Source organism: Chenopodium quinoa, unplaced genomic scaffold (assembly GCF_001683475.1).
Source record: "Chenopodium quinoa cultivar QQ74 unplaced genomic scaffold, ASM168347v1, whole genome shotgun sequence".
NCBI lineage: Eukaryota > Viridiplantae > Streptophyta > Magnoliopsida > Caryophyllales > Amaranthaceae > Chenopodium > Chenopodium quinoa.
In genome coordinates this window covers 710,873-729,663 of record NW_018744582.1, presented here as the reverse complement: position 1 = coordinate 729,663, position 18,791 = coordinate 710,873, and the positions used below count along the sequence as shown (strand labels likewise).

The 18,791-nt window shown below is 37.5% G+C and overlaps 1 protein-coding gene, 3 non-coding genes and 1 pseudogene across 4 annotated transcripts; 2 read left to right on the top strand and 3 right to left on the bottom strand.

The window, feature by feature from the left end:
* The first annotated feature begins 3 nt into the window (after positions 1 to 3).
* On the top strand, positions 4 to 4,642 carry LOC110699405 (annotated as a pseudogene).
* Positions 4,526 to 4,598, bottom strand: TRNAK-CUU. Its single transcript has one exon. It is a non-coding gene; the product is annotated as a tRNA-Lys (tRNA).
* A 1,440-nt stretch (positions 4,643 to 6,082) lies between the features above and the next one.
* On the top strand, positions 6,083 to 11,761 carry LOC110699181 (BEL1-like homeodomain protein 9). The gene is made up of 4 exons (XM_021876672.1): positions 6,083 to 7,275; positions 10,280 to 10,629; positions 10,762 to 10,822; positions 11,001 to 11,761. Exons 1-4 carry the CDS (start codon positions 6,787 to 6,789, stop codon positions 11,439 to 11,441), a joined length of 1,341 nt encoding a protein of 446 aa, XP_021732364.1. The 5' UTR covers positions 6,083 to 6,786; the 3' UTR covers positions 11,442 to 11,761.
* On the bottom strand, positions 9,615 to 9,687 carry TRNAK-CUU. The gene has a single exon. It is a non-coding gene; the product is annotated as a tRNA-Lys (tRNA).
* Positions 9,815 to 9,887, bottom strand: TRNAK-CUU. Its single transcript has one exon. It is a non-coding gene; the product is annotated as a tRNA-Lys (tRNA).
* Positions 11,762 to 18,791: the final 7,030 nt, after the last annotated feature.

Below are 18,791 nucleotides of genomic sequence, written 5' to 3'. Positions count from 1 at the left end.
ACAATGCCATACAGGACCAAGGTAAGTTGAAAGCAGAGATATAGAAAACTTTTGGTAACTGATCAAAAGACCAATGGAAGTTCAGCAATGCATGATGCTCACTACCCAAAAATCCCGTGTTGTGTGAAGTTCAGCAATGCATGATGCTCACTGCAGACATGCATGAATCCTTCTTCATACGGTTTTTTTCTGATAAATTCAGATAGGCATAGTTTCAAGGCAGTACGATACATACCTTATACTGTTATACAACACAAAAATGACAGGGCTGTCAAGGTTTCATGTTACCCTGATTTAGCCCTGCTAAGAAAGATAGGCATGATCCTATCTACAATACTCACTACAAAGAACTAGAGAAGCCTTTAACTTATTTCTTAAATATCAACCAATATTCTGAAAGAGAGAAGCAGCAAATTAAGATAAGGGTAAGGGTATTCCTAATCGTACAACCAATCAAGGCCATATTACACCAATGTTCCACCTAGCAAATATTCTCCATTCAAAACTCTTCTCAACCACCGTCATCCAAACAAACTACAAATCTTTTCCCATTTCCCACGTTTCTTTATCACTTTCACCGAATAGCTTCCCTGATGATACCATATATGCATCAAGCCATCAAGTAATATAAGCAGTCTTAGCTTCCCTTAATACAACCCGCTTAGAAACTTTGAAGAAATTGCTTGTCCTAGATTTTGAGCAACAGTGTGGCCTCCTATCAGGAGACCATCAGAGGTCTCATTGTGAACACTACGTGGTCGTGTGCTGGTTCTATTGCCAGAAGCCTAAGCCTTCCAAGGATCATGTTGAGATGTGGTAGATGTCTACCTTTTATGTTTATCATTCCCTGCTAACTCTCAACAAACAGGATTACTATCCATCCTCTCCTAGGTACTAACTTCAACATCTTTGCTTAGAAGACTCTAAATTATTAATTCTAACATCCTGAATTTCTTCTATCAATTTGTTACTAAGCTGAATGATGTAAAGTGAACTTCAGTAATTTGCATAAAACATGGTTTAAGTTTATGTATGACACACCAAGGGTTTATAATAAATAATAATCTTAATTTTGCAACTTTAATCGCGATATCTAACAATCGACAACATCAATCATTTAACAATTACTCCTCTCTTCTATGCACCCGAGAGCATGATGCGCATTAGGAATCACATTTTGTAAATTACGTAATCAAATTTTATACTTGTATAATAATTAAAAAGAAGTCAGAGATAACTTAACTCATAAAGTCATAAGCATAACACAAAAGGCAAACCCAAATATCAATCAAATAATAAACATTAAAAGAATGAATTTTAAGCAAACAATTACAATCAAATTTAAGAATATAGACAAAATTTAAGTGGAAATAAAACTAACCTAAACCATCCATGGAAGCCTTTATACAGAATATAATAATTCTCCGGAGTCTCAAGCGCCGCGCCGCCGCAGGAGGAGGAGGAAGAAGCGGCGTCGTTTCAAACTGAGCAATTGGCCCGTTCAGAGCACCACCATTGCCGGAGGAATTACGTCTGCGGGGTTCCTGACAACGAGAATGAGTTAATGACAGGTAGGAAATTTACATTTAGTTTTTTTTTTTTTTTTTTTTGAGGAAAGATTAATTTTTTTTTTCGACGGGAGGATTTTAATTACTGTAGTAGATACTTAGTTAGGAAATTTACAGTATGCACCAGTTAGCGGTTACATTTTTTTTTTACTACGTAACAAGAACCCACGTATTAGCATTATAAGAACAAAATGTAGTTGGCTTTATTCTACTTCTTATTCAAATAAGTAAACTAACACAAATTCTTATATGTGGATGGCCATACGTGTGGTCAATATAAGTAAACTAACACAAATTCTTATATGTGGATGGTCATACGTGTGGTCAATATAAGTAAACTAACACAAATTCTTATATATGGATGGTCATACGTGTGTTCAATCATCATAAGGTTACTTCGTTAGTGTTATAAAAGTAAGGTTACCTAGTTAAGTGTTCAGAGGTCACTTCGTTAGTGTTAAAGAAATTACTTCATCAGTGTCACAGGGTTACTTAGTCAGTGTTTTAGGGGTTACTTTGTTTTTTTACAAGCGGCCACACGATGTGGCAAGCCGGCAGCCGCACACAAGACGCAAATTTTTTAAAAAAAATACTTGTTCCCTCCGTTTTTAAATACTTGCCCCATTTTTTCATTTTCGGCCGTTTTTAAATACTTGCTCCATTTCCTTATTTGGAAAACTTTTACAATATTTAATTCATTTTTCTCAACTAATGGACCCAACATAAATCATATTTTATTAATTTTTTATTCTCTCTCCTCCAATTCTCTCAACTACTTTTGCTTTTCAAAATTTTTTTTTATTCTTCCACTTACTCCACTACCTCCATATTTTATTATTTTCTCCAATTTCTCTTAAAACACTGCGCATAGAGAAATGAAGCAAGTATTTAAAAACGGAGGGATTTTATATTGAAATAAAGCGTATATTCACATGTGTATAAATATATTATGTTTTGACACTTTCTTTCAATCAAACAAAGGGAAATCTTCACACAATTTCTATAAAATCTAACAAAGATGTACATTTCTTCCATTGCATATTCAGAGTCTAGGTATATTCACCATGACACAGTACATTCCAAGCCTTAAACCTTGCAATACAACCTCGAGTTCATGCCAACATGCTAGCAAGGTCCATGAGACGGTCTTCTTCATAGCGGCCTACCTCATGGCCCTAGCAACAGGGGGTTACAAGCCATGCTTAGAGAGTTTCGGAGGGGATCAATTCGACGACAACAATCCTAACGAAAGGAAGCAGAAGATGTCATTTTTCAACTGGTGGAACATCGCGGTTTGTAGTGGCCTATTTGTTGGGGTAACTTTGATAGTGTATATCCAAGAAAATGTAAGTTGGGGCATTGGATTTATAGTATTAACCATAACAATGATTGTTACTGTCTTAGTATTTGTTCTTGGAAGACCATTTTATCGGTACAGTACCGCCCTTGGAAGCCCCTTAACCCCGTTGGTACAAGTCTTGGTTGCAGCCATTGCTAAGATAAACCTACCGTACCCTTCTAATCCCTCTTTGTTGCATGAGGCTAACGGTTCAAATAAGCTCCAACGACGACTTTTGGGACATACTAATAGACTAAGGTAAATGCAATGTTCATGAAATCTAGTATATAAATACAAAATTAAGTTTGTGCTTTGTGTTGTCCATTTTAATTTTTACGTGACTAAAAATAATATAGGTTCATTATACAGTATAGTATAAAGTACTTCGTATATATTAGTGCTATCATGAACAACTTGATGTATGAGTTGATCATATGATAATGAGATAATGCATACGTATTACAGATTTCTTGACAAAGCTGCAATAATCGAAAAAAAAACGAAAGTAATGGAGTAGCCAAGAAGAAGCAAAGTCCGTGGAGGCTAGCAACCGTGACACAAGTGGAGGAATTAAAACTAATAGTAACCATGATTCCGATATGGCTAACATCGTTAGTGTTTGGCATAGGCAATGCCCTCGGCCCAACATTCTTCATCAAGCAAGGCAGTGTAATGAATAGAAAAATCTTCAACCACTTTGAAATTCCAGCAGCTTCTATGGCCATCCTATCGGCCATAGGTATGACTGCTTCATTAGCCTTCTACGACAAGGTCTTACTCCCGTACTTAAGGAGAGTCACAGGCAATGAAAGAGGCATCAACATCCTTACAAGAATTGGTATTGGCATGGTCACCTTAACTATAACGATGGTAGTCTCGGCCTTGGTAGAAAGAGTAAGGCTTAACGCGTTTTTACAAGGGAAAACAATTCATGTGTATTGGCTCGTTCCTCAAGTCTTGATGAGTGGCATAGGGGACGGGTTTTCCCTAGTAGGACTACAGGAGTATTTCTATGAACAAGTTCCTGATTCGATGAGAAGCTTAGGGATGGCGTTTTACCTTAGTGTTAACGACATTGGGAGCTTCCTTATGAGTTTTGTCATAACTATAGTGGACTACGTAACTGGGATGAATGGCGGAAAAAAATGGATTGGCAAGGATGTGAACGACAGTCGCCTTGAGTATTTTTACTGGCTCTTCATGGTTGTTTTTGTGTTAAACTTGTGTGTTTTTGTGATGTTGGCTAAGAATTATAGGTACAAAAATGTTAAAATTGGTGATATATATGATGACGAGAAGAGAGTGGAGCTCGCTAGTGTATGAGCAACAGGTAGGGTTGACATTGTAGACAAAGTTTGTGGTGACGATAAAGAGAATCATTAAACGATTAATTTGAATAATTTTTGTTTTCCCTAATTGGTATCTCTTAGAGCATAAATGAGCACTCTTCCTTGAGTTTGATTTTGGCTTTTCGAGACTCTTTGTACATCTTTGTATTTCGATATGGTGTAACTAGATTGTACTCATACTAATGCATAACATTAATATAATGTACTAGTAATTAATTTTACTTACAAAATTGGATAAGAGATTAAAAAAAAGGTAAAACAATTGCATGCGCCCACCGTGGGGCTCGAACCCACGACCACAAGGTTAAGAGCCTTGCGCTCTACCAACTGAGCTAGACGGGCTTTTGATTTTAATCTGATTGTTTTAGTTTAGATTTTGTCTTGTATGTTTTTTTTTTTTTTTTTTTTGGTGACAAAAGTGGAGACGTGGGGTATGCATGTCTCAGAGAAAATATGTAGGAGTATTTAGTACTTCCGAGATTGGTCTCGAAACTTTATTTTGGTGGTAATGTTCAAAAGTAGAATCAGAGGCGATCTTTCGTGGCACTAATCCATTATATCAGATTTTGATCCCCAATGTAAAATTGTATGATATTTTATAAAGAACAAGCTAACTAGCTCAATATCATAACTCATTTATTTAACTCCTACCATTAGTAAATAAATTGAGTTTATATATATTAGTACAAGGTTCATATGTTATAGCATGTATATAGAACCAATCATGTGCATGCGTAGTTTTAACCATTAAGTCATTAATTAAATTTTTGAATGGTATGTTGACATACTATCAAAAGTTAGCATGAAAAAAAAAAAAAAAAAAAAAAAAAAAATTATAGATTCATCACTAACAAAATTATAGATTCATCATCATATATTAGTATTATCTCATCCATCTATCGTTTAGTAGCTTCATGCCACTCAAGCACACTCAAGTCTTTTGAATTAAAAGATTCATCCAGTTGGAAATTTTCACAACAGTATATTTGTATCACTAACAAAACCCGAGGCTGATCAATTTGATTCGTGGACAACCGAGCGCAGACTGGTCGAAGTAGTTCAACATGCGTAGAACAGATTGTGGCACCATTCGATCCTTTCTAAAATGGATTGTCTAACGTTGTACATAAATCTCTATACTACATCCACACCCAAATAGATCTCAAGTGAGATAATGTACAAGTTATAAATAAAAAGATTAAAAACAATAATGAGAGTGTAATCATTAATCTAAGCTTTTAATTGTTGACAATATACATTCTCCTTTGATTTTATATTTTATTTTTTGTGAAAAAACCTGTTGTATTAATTTGTTTTGGGGTGGGTTTCTGATAATTAAAGTCCCTCGTAAAACCAGGGGTGAAGAAATAAAGAAAGTACGTACGAGTAGAAAAAAAACAAGTGCAATACAGTAAAGTACAAAATAAAATTGAATTGGATGTCACTACTCAAACACATGGGGGAGAGTTAAGAATTAAAAAAAGGGTGAGGGTGAGGGTGAGGGGTGATTTGGGTATGTAAGTTAATTGCAGTGGAGTTACCCACCTATCTTATTTTATGCTGATTAGTCCCATCACTCGTCTGTCCGTCAGTCAACTTAATGCCTTTCTCTCTCTCCAACCTTAGCTAGTCTCCTCTTTATAACACCCTACCTACATATATCATGACATAATCTTCCTCAATTGTCCTTTTATCACTACGTGCATCTTATTTATACTTATAGTACCAGTAAAATAAATACGATTACAATTTTACAAAAGGTTGTAAACACCTTACTACTATGAATTCAATTCTTCCAAAGCCTTGGCCAAGAATAAATAGAGAGTAATATGTGCTCATGTATGAGTACCTATTTTAATTCCAAAAATTGCTTATTATTATCTACTCTTTTTTCTTAGAATTAAACTTATCTTGTTTAAATGTGAAAAGTACATATTACAGAGTAAAACATAATAAAGTTTTTTGGATATAACTCACAAGATTAGAATAATAATTTTATCTTTTTGAAGAAAGTTATAATTATAAAAAAAAATAAAAAATTAAAACCACTGGTCCACTATTATTCATGAATATTATATTAAATGTAAATAGTTAATTGAAAAAAAAGGATCATTTACCCCAACATAATTCACAAAATTCACATCATATAGAGTATTATCAATAAGTGCATAAAAGTGTGCAATAATTAATACCTCAATTTTATATTATTTACAACAATTAGATACTTTCTAATTATATTTTATGTCAAAACATTAAATACAAATAATATAAAACAGAGATAGTACACCCCAATAGATGGATAGCATCATTGTAAGAGTGTCCATTTGTATAGCAAAGAACAGTTCCCCTCCCCTTTACTCCTTTATTACTCCAAAAATACATCTGCCTACCTCCCCATCAAATCATCAACTCCCTCTCCTACCTTCTTTTTCATATAACCACTCAAAATTTAGTAATCACCTCTTTCCCTCCCTCTTAACTCTTTCCATTTTCTTCCACTCTTTTCCATTTCCCATTTTCTCTCTCCTCCATGGACGACGATCCTTACCACGTCCCTCAACAAAGCCGACGTCACAAACTCCGCTACCACCCCCACCACCACAATCATCGGAACAACGATATTGATATCGATATCGTTGTTTCGCAACACCACCACCCTTTCCTCTCCCCTCTCCAAGTACTCCAACCAACTTCCTCCGCTTCTTCATCAGCTGATCATCCGCCAATAATGGCGGCGGCATCAACTAATTTATCACTGTCTTCCTCCTCCGCCCACGCGCGCGCGTACCTTCCTTCTCCAGTGGGCCCATTTACGGGCTACGCTTCTATATTGGGCCGATCTAGGTTCCTCCGGCCCGCCCAAGAAATTCTCGAAGAATTCTCCCGTGCCAGTGGAGTTTCCTTCGAGAAACAAGGGCCTTATAAGATTCTAGAAGATTCTGGAACCTTGTTTAATGATACTGATGATGATTTGTCACTCCGATGTAGTAATCCTAACCTCGTATCTATGCTTCATGAGGTCTGTTACTACTACTCGTAATACTCACGTACTCTTCCGTACAATTACGTTTATTTTAATACAAGTACATTATTAGTGTGCTTTTTCTTTAATCTGTTTTTTAATCATTCATGCATTGTTTTAATTATGTTGGTATAGTAGTTGTTTATTGTCCTTGTTAGTGTATATTATCTATAAATATGTTACGGAGTACGAGTAATATTATTTAATGTGATCTTTGTTATCATGTACGAGTACAAATATAACAATGTAAAATTAATTAACATGATTTAATTAGGTATTACTCCGTATTAATGTTATGTTATTGAGTGAAAGTGAGAATGTTATTGTTTTAGGTGAAAAGTGAAAGTGAGAATTTAAACAAAAATAGGATGTTTTTGAGTTTCAAGGCATATTTTAGCCCAAGATAGTGAAAGTTGAACTAGTGATATGCTCCGTGTATGACGCTGAAAAAACCTTAAAAAGTTGTGATTATAGGTTACTTTGAGTTAGTTTTGTGACAACTAAAGTTTGAGAAAATATTAAGGGTATAATGTAAATTTTTATATGCATGCATTATTGTGTTATTTCAAAAGCATTATTACTTTGTACTCGTATAAGATTGCTTGTCCCATTTCAATTTTTTGGGTCAATTATTTAATTTTGACCATCACTTTTCCTGAGTCTATAAGATATCAATATTCACATTAGATATTGTTAGGATTGTTTCAATGCATTATTTATGCAGCATTTTATCTTTTATAGGCATACATGAAATTAAAGATATCAATGGTTTAATTTATGCGGTAAAACTAGACAAAAGTATAATAGGGTGACCTATAAGAGATCGGAGTATTCACTATAATCCTTGTGCAGTTGTGCTTAATTTTATAAAGCTAGATATTTATTGTTTGAATGTGAAATCCTGTGTGTGGGGAATTGTTGACTTGTGAGAGGCTTCATTCAAGTAACGCATCTTCTCCTTATCCACCTAAAAAAAATACTTCATACGGAGTATAAAAAGGTGTTAAGAGTATTGGAGTGATATTTTCAGATTAGAATAACTGCTCTATCGGTTCAAAATCTATCACAGGTTAACTCGATCCGGGCTTGTAGGTGGTTAAATAATGAGATTACAGGTAAAAAGGGTAAGGGGAATTGGAGTTATCTGGTGATGTACAGTGTACTCATATGTAGATGTTGATATGTATGAGAGTGATGAGTTGATGATCTGATAGTTGCTGTCACTGTAAAAGGGCAGTAGTTTGGGTTTTCTTGCGGTAAAAATTATTATTATTAATCATATCTCTCTATTTCTCTCTCTGCTGCACTGGCAGTGAGACATAAAGATGTCTAGTCTTGTCAAAACTTATTAATCAAATCATTTCCTCCTATCTTTTTTAATATTCATTTTTTATGTCTTTTCTCTGCCCTTTTCCACCAATTTTTTTTATTAAAGTATGATTTAAAAAATCCTTTTTAGCTCTACGATTATTATTTACCCCTTCTACTATGCATTAACTATACTGTAGTTAAGAGAATGTAATAAGTTATATTTTTTCTATTTATAGTAAGGTTAGTCAGTCAGGTAAGATTTTCCATATTTGCATGACACAATACATACTTTAGAGCTTGGAACCTAAAGATAGACTAGGAGAACCATACATGCAAAATGTAAAGTGACATAACCCTACTCCCCTAGTTTTTGATTAAAAAAAGTAGGTATTTCAAAAAAAGGAAGCTTATTAATGAATTCTCCTACCATCATTTAGATCTGTAATGCATTGGTCATTTGTGTGTTAATATCAAAAAAAATATAGTATGGAGCCATGTGTCAATAATGAGACGATAGTGAATCTTTCGTATTTTAAGGGTGACTTGTTGTATTTTTAACGGAAGAACTAACCTTGATAATTTCTTTTGCTTTTAGAAAGCTAATTCTTTATGAGACGACGACACCTATTAAGGTCTATTCATGTTCTACACCTCTAGCCACTTGCAACAATATTAGTTCAAATTGCACTATTAGTTCAGGTTACTAAGAACTTTATCAAAGAGGATAGCGAGTCATTTGAGCCTTTTTTTACCTTCAAAACTCCAACTATTTTACAACAGATCGATCGATGATTCACCTTCTGCAAGAGTTTCTTATCTTCTTAGAGGATGTTAATTACTCATCTCTTATGGAGCCTTTTTTTGCTAGTTTGAATGGGATATGGTCTAAAGTTTAAGTGTGTTAAGTATTTGATAGGATTACTAAAGTCGAGCTGACCTTTAGTGATAATGAAGTAAAGTGCAGTAGCAGCTAAGAATTTGCGATGTAAATAATAGTTGTTCAAAGATGCGATTATAAAAATGAGCATCCACCGTGGGGCTCGAACCCACAATCACAAGATTAAGAGCCTTGCGCTCTACCAACTGAGCTAGACGGGCTTCTTATTTTTTACTACGCTTGACGTAATACTGTAATTTACTGAAGAAAAATTAGAATTTGTTTTTTTACTAGCTGTTTATAAAAGGGTTGTCTAGAAAAATGATCTTTATTCTTTATAAAAATAGTCGCCCACCGTGGGGCTCGAACCCACGACCACAAGGTTAAGAGCCTTGCGCTCTACCAACTGAGCTAGACGGGCTTTCTGTCTCAGGGAAATTCTGATGCAAATATGTCATATGAAGTTGTGAAATTTGTGACAAAAAACCAAAAGTTGCAGTTCATAAAAAATACATCAGCATAGATGCATAAATTTATCACAAAGGAGGTTCTTGGGGAAAATAATCGGCACAAGCTAAGAGGCTTGCGCTCTACCAACTGAGCTAGACCGTCTTGTGAGAGTTGTGACTATGGTCCCTTTTTCTACTATTTGTGCAATGTATCCCAATAAAACAATTTGGACGAAGATATGATTTGCTTGCATTGCATCAGTTTGATGGTTGTTTTGTGGACCAAACTACAGCATGCAGCATGGTCCTTTCCTGTTGGACATTGTTTCTCTTTTTTGATGTTGATCCTTATTTTCTGTTTTAGGTTTACAAGAGATATAAACTCTACTGCCAACAAATGCAATCAGCTGTTTCATCATTTGAATCTGTTGCGGGTCTTGGAAATGCTGCCCCATTTTTATGCTTTGCTGTTAGAGCCATGATTAGGCATTTCCAGTGCTTAAAGAATGCCATTCTGGATCAAATTCGCGTTACTAGTAAAGCTTTCTCAAGTAGCGTAGATACCAGGAGTGATCGCACTCCAGGGTCCTGCTCAGAAGACAAAGGTCCATCTCCTAACTTTCTCCAACATCCTGTCTGGCGATCCCAAAGAGGATTTCCTGATAAAGCTGTAGCTGTTCTGAAAAATTGGCTATTTGAACACTTTCTACACCCGTAAGAAATTACTTTGTTTTCCCTCAGTATTGCAATTACCTCATGAAACAAGAAGCTCCAAGTTTCTATCATTTGATTATATTCATGGATCTTGTTTACTGATGCTATTATGCTCTGAATTCATTATTTCAGTTATCCTAGTGATTCTGACAAGCACATGTTGGCGCAGAAGACCGGCCTATCAAGAAGTCAGGTTAGTGCTTTTCGAGTATTGCCTTGTTTCAACTTTCAAGCTTATGGGTATACTAGTTACAATACTTCCCCTTCAACATCAAAATCCCCATTGAAAATTAAAGAACCAACATTCTTAACATGTTTACGACGTTTATAGTAGCGTTTTATAAAGAGGTCTTCATATATCCTTTGTACAGGTATCTAATTGGTTCACCAATGCAAGAGTGAGGCTGTGGAAGCCGATGGTGGAAGAAATGCACGCATTTGAGAGGAAAACTCAATGCTCCAAGGCAGAAGATACGCCAAAATTCTTCAGTTTGGTGACTGATCAGCAAACTTCATTACAGCCCCAGCTATCTGAGAAGGATTTCCAGATTACATACTCACATAGAGATCAAGATAATAGTCATTGTAAGCGCAGTAAGATTGAAGCATTTCCGAGAGCAGAGCAGGGAAAGGAACAGTTCAGCATGCTTTGCAACCGTCTTCCAAACAACCAGGTTCTCGATGTTGGAGGAAGTCATAGTGGAGCACATATAAGCCATTCTTCTGCTATAGGTAGCAATCAAGATAATACAACTGGGTTGTCGTGGTCTAATCATGGGCAAATCGTACCATTCTGGCTTGCCAAGCAATAATTTTCATGGTTCTAGGAAATTGATTTCGGCTCTTGAAAGTGCATAATTAGAATCTCATATGGACTCCAGAATTATTTGCCCAAATTTGTCTAGGAAAACTGATGTAACTGCATGCTCGATCTTGAGAGTGCCTGAAATTCTACTAGATTCAGAATTCAAATTGCTCGAAAGTTTGAGCATGTGTATGTAGTTTGTGTTTAATTAGATGACTTCATGTTTAGCATTGTAGAATATAATCCATTGACTTGCATAGTTGCTTGTCCATCTTCCTTTCCTCGAAAAATCTTGTGATTCATCTTGTATGAGAAATATTGTGAAAATACCGTCTGGCCTGGCAAAAAATTCCAAAACATTTACTCGTGGTTAGATTTGTTTTCATTCTTATAGGTAAGCATACAAACATGCTCTATCTCAGGCATTGAACCCAGGCCGAGACTCAGCTCAGGAACAGCAGGTGCTTCCTACTGAACCATTTACAACTAAGCGCGGTGAGGAACTTGTTAGGCAGTATCACAGCATAAAACGAAGTATAGTACATTCTAGTTAATCTAGTACAAGCAATAAATCAACGTGAAACATGAGGTTCATAATATCGGTCGAGAATTAGTAGCTATCAGAGGGGGACCTGGCCAGCCCCCCTAAATTATTGTAATTATTTATTTATTGAACTTAAATAACCTATATTTACTTATAAAATATTGGGGTTTAGTGATTAGTTTTGAGCAAGAGCTAAAATATTTAAATCTCGGCCCTTCTAATATTTTCGGCCAAGATCCACCACTGGTAGCTATCGTAAAGTTTAATATTTGACTAAATAACTAATAAATATTGTTGACAAATATATAATCAGTCGTTTGTCAATTAGCTGTAAAACACGATAAGCATTCACAAATTATAGAAACTAGTATATATAGATCCCGTGCATACACGGATAGTACTAAGATTTTTATTTAACTTATTAATTCAAAGATTATCATAATTTAACTTTAATGAATTGAAATTAATTGACACATAAATATGTCTCACTTTTGAATTTATAGTACTAACATTAATTTTATAAGAAATTATTATGTATAATATTTTTTTTTTTTAAATGATTTTAGTTTATACATTTTCCTTATCCGTTGATTAATAGAAGTTTTATAAATTATTGAATTATTGAATAATATTTTTCCAACTTTAGATTCGTTGTAATATAAAAAGGAAATTTATTGTAATTAATAGTTAATGAAATATCATGTACACACTTATTCCTTGAAAATGATAATTTAAGTTATGGTAAGATTTAGTAACAATTGTAATAAAAAGAAAATTTTGAAAAGTGAAATTAGACGGGAAATATTTTATCACAAAATAACACATGTCATTTGAGATTTGTGTTTAGTATAAGTTTATTTATTATTGATTGATGATGGAGCCCACAACTCAATATTTCTTGATTGTAAATTGTAACCCACTCATTATACACGGTAAATGTTGATAAGTATATTAGGTGACTCGTACTTCGTAGCTTTGTCCGCCCGATCGGGCGGACATTGCCCGGTCTGACCGGGCGGAAGAAGAAGAGGTGCCTGGCAAATTCGTTGAAGAAGCTGCTCTCGCGCCCGACCGGGCGAGCCTTCGCCCGACCGGGCGAGCCTTCGCCCGATCGGGCAGACCTTGCCCGGTCTGACCGGGCGGTGGGGGTTGGATACGTTGAAGCATTCGTATGGAGTTTTCTTCTCGCGCCCGATCAGGCAGACCTTGCCCGGTCTGACCGGGCGGAGAAGGAAAAATACGGAACGCGGATTTTGCGGTTTTAGGTTATCTTATTTTATTATCTTTTTGCCCAAGTATCTTTTAATTAGGGATTAATATAAAACCTCCCTAATATCAGTATTAGGGTTAAGAGAGAGAGAGTGAGAGCCGTTCTTGAGAAATACAAGAATCATCTTTGTAATCTTTGCAGTTTATAGTGAAATCATTCGATCTCGGTGCCCGTGGACGTAGCTATCACATCGATAGTGAACCACGTAAATTCTTGGTGTTGTTCTTATTGTTTGCATTGAATTTCTTTATTGTTTTCTTGTTTGTTTACGACCTTTGCTTCCGCTGTCGCACAACAATTGGTATCAAGAGCTCAGGTTCAATCCTTGGAGAGTTTCTTGAAGATAACAATGGCAGGAGATTCAACAATAAGAATTGAGAAGTTTACCGGGAAAAATAGTTTCGGGCTATGGCAAATTAAGATGAAGGCTCTGTTAAAACAACAGCAGATATGGCGTCCGTTGGCTCCAAAGAGTACTACTTCGGAGTCAGGAGACGGACCGACTGACTCGCAGTTAGAAGTTATGGAAGAGAAGGCACACTCTACCATATTACTTAGTCTTGATGATCAAATCATCACGGAGGTTGCTGATCAGGAAACGGCGGCTGGATTGTGGCTGAAGCTGGAGTCATTGTATATGACTAAGTCGTTGACCAACAAATTATTACTGAAACAGCGGTTGTTTAGCCTCCGGATGCAGTCAGGTACTTCCTTACGGGAACATCTAGAAAAACTTAACTCTATTTTGCTTGATTTACGTAATTTAGATGTTAAAATTGATGATGAGGATGCTGCGTTGATTTTACTTGTATCTCTACCGTCTAGCTTTGAGAATTTTGTAGAGTCTTTTGTTGTTGGTAAGGATTCTATAACCTTAGAAGAAGTGAAGGCAGCACTTCATACTAGGGAACTCAGAATGAAAGCTACGAGTGATAATGGGGATAATGGTAGTGGGTTATTTGTTAAGTCCGGAAAGTCTAAAAAGAATAAGGGGTTTAACAAGGGGAACAATGCTGGGTCGGGTGCTGGAAACGGCAAGGATGGATCTAGTAAAACTACTACTAAAACATGTTATTACTGTAAAGAACCGGGTCACTTTAGGAATAATTGTCCGGTGAGGAAAAACAAGTCCCAGGCTGCTGTAGTTGAAGAGAAACCGAATGAGAGCTATAATTCAGAGGAAGATTTAGCATTAGTCAGTTCTGCTAGGTCTGATGATTTATCTGATAACTGGGTTCTAGATTCGGGGTGTTCGTTCCATATGTGTCCACGTCGAGATTGGTTTGATACATATGAACCTCGCAATGGGGGTATGGTTATAGTCGGTAACAATGCTCCATGTAAGGTCACAGGTATTGGTTCCATGAGGTTGAGGACTGTTGATGGGCGGAGGTTAACTTTGACTAATGTACGGCATGTTCCTGCTTTAGGAAAGAATCTGATTTCATTGGGTACCCTGGATGACTTGGGGTACAATGGTGTGTTTTCAGATGGGGAGTTGTGTATTTTCAGAGGTTCTGAGTTGGTACTTAAGGGTATCAAAAGGAACACCCTCTATGTTTTTGAGGGTGTTACACTGCCTAGTTCTGCGGTTTGCGCATCTGTATCTCACCAGGAGATGACTAAGATTTGGCACATGAGGCTTGGTCATATGGGGGAGAAGGGGATGCAGCTATTGTCCAAGAGGGGTCTTCTATCCGGGGTCAAGGTTGCCAACCTTGAATTTTGTGAGCATTGTGTGTTTGGTAAGAAACACAGGTCAAAGTTCAGCAAGGGTGCTCACATTACTGATGCAGTGCTCGATTACATCCATTCAGATTGCTGGGGTCCATCTAGAGTTGAAGGTATGGGAGGTTACCACTATTTTGTGTCATTTGTTGATGACAAGTCCCGATACACATGGCTTAGGTTGCTTAAGTCAAAGGATGAGGCCTTCAAAGTTTTCAAGCAATGGAAAGCTTTGGTGGAAAATCGACAAGGAAGGAAGATCAAGAAGCTACGAACGGACAATGGGCTAGAGTTTTGCAAAGACGAGTTTAATCAGTTCTGTGCAGATGAGGGTATAGGTCGGCATCATACTGTCAGGAAGACACCACAGCAGAACGGTGTAGCAGAACGGGTTAATCAGACACTGCTAGAGAGAGTTCGATGCATGCTCTCTAATGCAGGGCTTGGGAGGAGGTACTGGAGTGAAGCTGTGTTAACAGCTTGTTATGTCATTAATAGGGGTCCTCATTCTGGAATTGATTCCAAGATTCCGTTTGAGATCTGGAGTGGTAAGTTGCCTAATTTTTCGAATTTGAAGATTTTTGGTTGTGTTGCTTATTATCATGTTATTGAGGGTAAGCTGGATCCACGAGCCAAGAAGGGGTGTTTTGTTGGGTACGGGGATGGTGTGAAGGGGTTTAGAATTTTTTCACCTTCGGAGGGTCGGGTCATTCTTAGTAGGGATGTTACTTTCGATGAAAACACCATGTATTCAATTAAAAATGCAGAGATTTCAGATTTGAGAAGGGAAGGAGACAATTTATTACAGACAGATGGGGTACTTGAGGTACATCAGTCTACCATTGCTGATTTACCTCGGGTACAATATATTGATGATGATGCTGATGTTCCAGTGCCGGGTACTCCTGAACCTGAGATTACTCCTACTCATTCTAACTCTGGGGATGAGGTGGAGCAATCTAATCAGGGGTCATCTAGTCAACCTGACACCATTCTTGAGATGCCTAAACGAGTTATCAAGAAGCCTGTTAGATTGATTGAAGAGATGGAGGGAAGAAATTGCTGTGTTGATGCGATGACAGGTTATGCATTGAGTGTAGCTGATGATGTAGAGTCATTTGAACCTGCCACATATAAACAAGCAATTAGTTGTAGTGAGTCTGCGCAATGGCTTGCCGCAATGGGTGAAGAGATGCAGTCTCTTTACAAGAACAGAGTGTGGGAACTGGTAAAAGTACCGGAAGGGAGGAAGCTTGTGGGTTGTAAATGGATTTACAAGAAGAAAGAAGGGTTGTCGGAAACTGAGCAAATACGTTTTAAGGCTAGGCTAGTTGCTAAGGGGTTCAGTCAGGTAGAAGGGGTTGATTTTGTTGAGATATTCTCACCTGTGGTTCGACATACTTCTATCCGTGTGTTATTGTCAATTGTAGCACATTTTGATCTTGAGCTGGAGCAGTTGGATGTTAAAACGGCTTTCCTTCATGGCGATTTGGAGGAGGAGATTCTGATGAAGCAGCCCGAAGGATTCGAAGTTCCTGGAAAGGAACACTATGCCTGCAGATTGCTAAAGTCATTGTATGGACTTAAGCAATCCCCCCGACAGTGGTACAAAAGGTTTGATTCTTTTATGGTTTCACAAGGTTTTGACAGGAATTCATATGATTGCTGTGTGTATCATAGTAAGCTGGATAATGGTTCCATGATTTATCTTTTGTTATATGTTGATGACATGTTGGTTGCCACAAAGAATAAATCTGATATTGCTAGATTAAAGGAGATGCTTAACTCGGAGTTTGACATGAAAGACTTGGGTGCAGCTAGGAAGATTTTGGATATGGAGATCTACAGGGATCGGGCTAGAGGTAAGCTTTTCTTGACTCAGAAAAGCTACATTGAAAAGATTTTGTCTCGTTTTGGGATGGAAAAATCGAAGCCTATAAGTACGCCAACTACTGTTAGTTGTAAGTTGTCTTTGTCTATGTCACCTCAATCAGAGGAGGAGTTGTCTTATATGTCTAGAGTTCCATATGCAAATGCGGTTGGTTGTTTGATGTATGCTATGGTCTGTACTAGGCCGGATATTGCGCATGCCGTTAGTGTTGTAAGCAGGTTTATGGCTCGACCTGGGAGGGAACACTGGCAAGGGGTGAAAAGGATTTTTCGCTACCTGAGAGGGACAGCTGATATTGGTCTTGTGTACGGGAATGATAAGGAATGCTTGGTCACTGGGTACAGTGATTCTGATTATGCAGCTGATGTGGATACCAGGAGGTCTGTGACTGGTTATGTGTTCACTTTGGGTGGTTCTGTGGTTAGTTGGAAGTCTACATTGCAGTCATCAGTTACGTTGTCAACTACTGAAGCTGAGTATATGGCTTTAACTTCTGCAGCTAAGGAGTCTATTTGGCTCAAAGGCCTAGTAGGTGAACTGGGTATTGCACAGGATTTTGCTACAGTGTATTGTGATAGTCTAAGTGCGATTTGCTTAGCTAAAGATCAAGTACACCATGATCGGACGAAGCACATTGATGTCAGGTATCATTTCTTACGTACTGACAAGAGGATTAAGGTGAAGAAGATTGGGACTGCTGACAACCCGGCTGATTTCTTCACTAAGCCTGTTCCGTTGAGCAAGTTTAAACATTGCTTAGACTTGCTAAATATTGATTACTACGTGATGTAGTAGGCCCTGAGGGGCGAAGTTGGGGAGCTCCTGGTGTAGGTGTGTTGGCCTTAAGGTGGAGCTTGCCCGGGGCTTGTGATGCAGGTGGAGCATTATGAGTTGTTATACTTGGAGACGAGTATGTGATGGGTCTTGGTTGAAGACTTATCGGGATGTATGGCTTATGCATGAGTCCTGCATCGGGTTTGGCTTGAGATGTTTTTTCACTATGTCTTGATGGGGTTGTTTGCTGACTACGAGTTCTCGTCAAGGTGGAGATTGTTGATAAGTATATTAGGTGACTCGTACTTCGTAGCTTTGTCCGCCCGATCGGGCGGACATTGCCCGGTCTGACCGGGCGGAAGAAGAAGAGGTGCCTGGCAAATTCGTTGAAGAAGCTGCTCTCGCGCCCGACCGGGCGAGCCTTCGCCCGACCGGGCGAGCCTTCGCCCGATCGGGCAGACCTTGCCCGGTCTGACCGGGCGGTGGGGGTTGGATACGTTGAAGCATTCGTATGGAGTTTTCTTCTCGCGCCCGATCAGGCAGACCTTGCCCGGTCTGACCGGGCGGAGAAGGAAAAATACGGAACGCGGATTTTGCGGTTTTAGGTTATCTTATTTTATTATCTTTTTGCCCAAGTATCTTTTAATTAGGGATTAATATAAAACCTCCCTAATATCAGTATTAGGGTTAAGAGAGAGAGAGTGAGAGCCGTTCTTGAGAAATACAAGAATCATCTTTGTAATCTTTGCAGTTTATAGTGAAATCATTCGATCTCGGTGCCCGTGGACGTAGCTATCACATCGATAGTGAACCACGTAAATTCTTGGTGTTGTTCTTATTGTTTGCATTGAATTTCTTTATTGTTTTCTTGTTTGTTTACGACCTTTGCTTCCGCTGTCGCACAACAGTAAACTTGCTCTTGGAATTTGTTTCTAGTGTCTAATAATACCTTTGGTAATTTGTTAAAAAAAACTTAGAATTAGAGTTGTTACAAAATCACTTAAGAGCTATCAATTTTCAATATGTGATGAATATCATTAATATGACTAATTTTAAGTTCATTACACGGCTTATGTTGTACAGAATAAAATTCGAGAATTGATAGTGATACCGATGATTGGATTTGGTGCCTATCCTTGTGATTCACAAC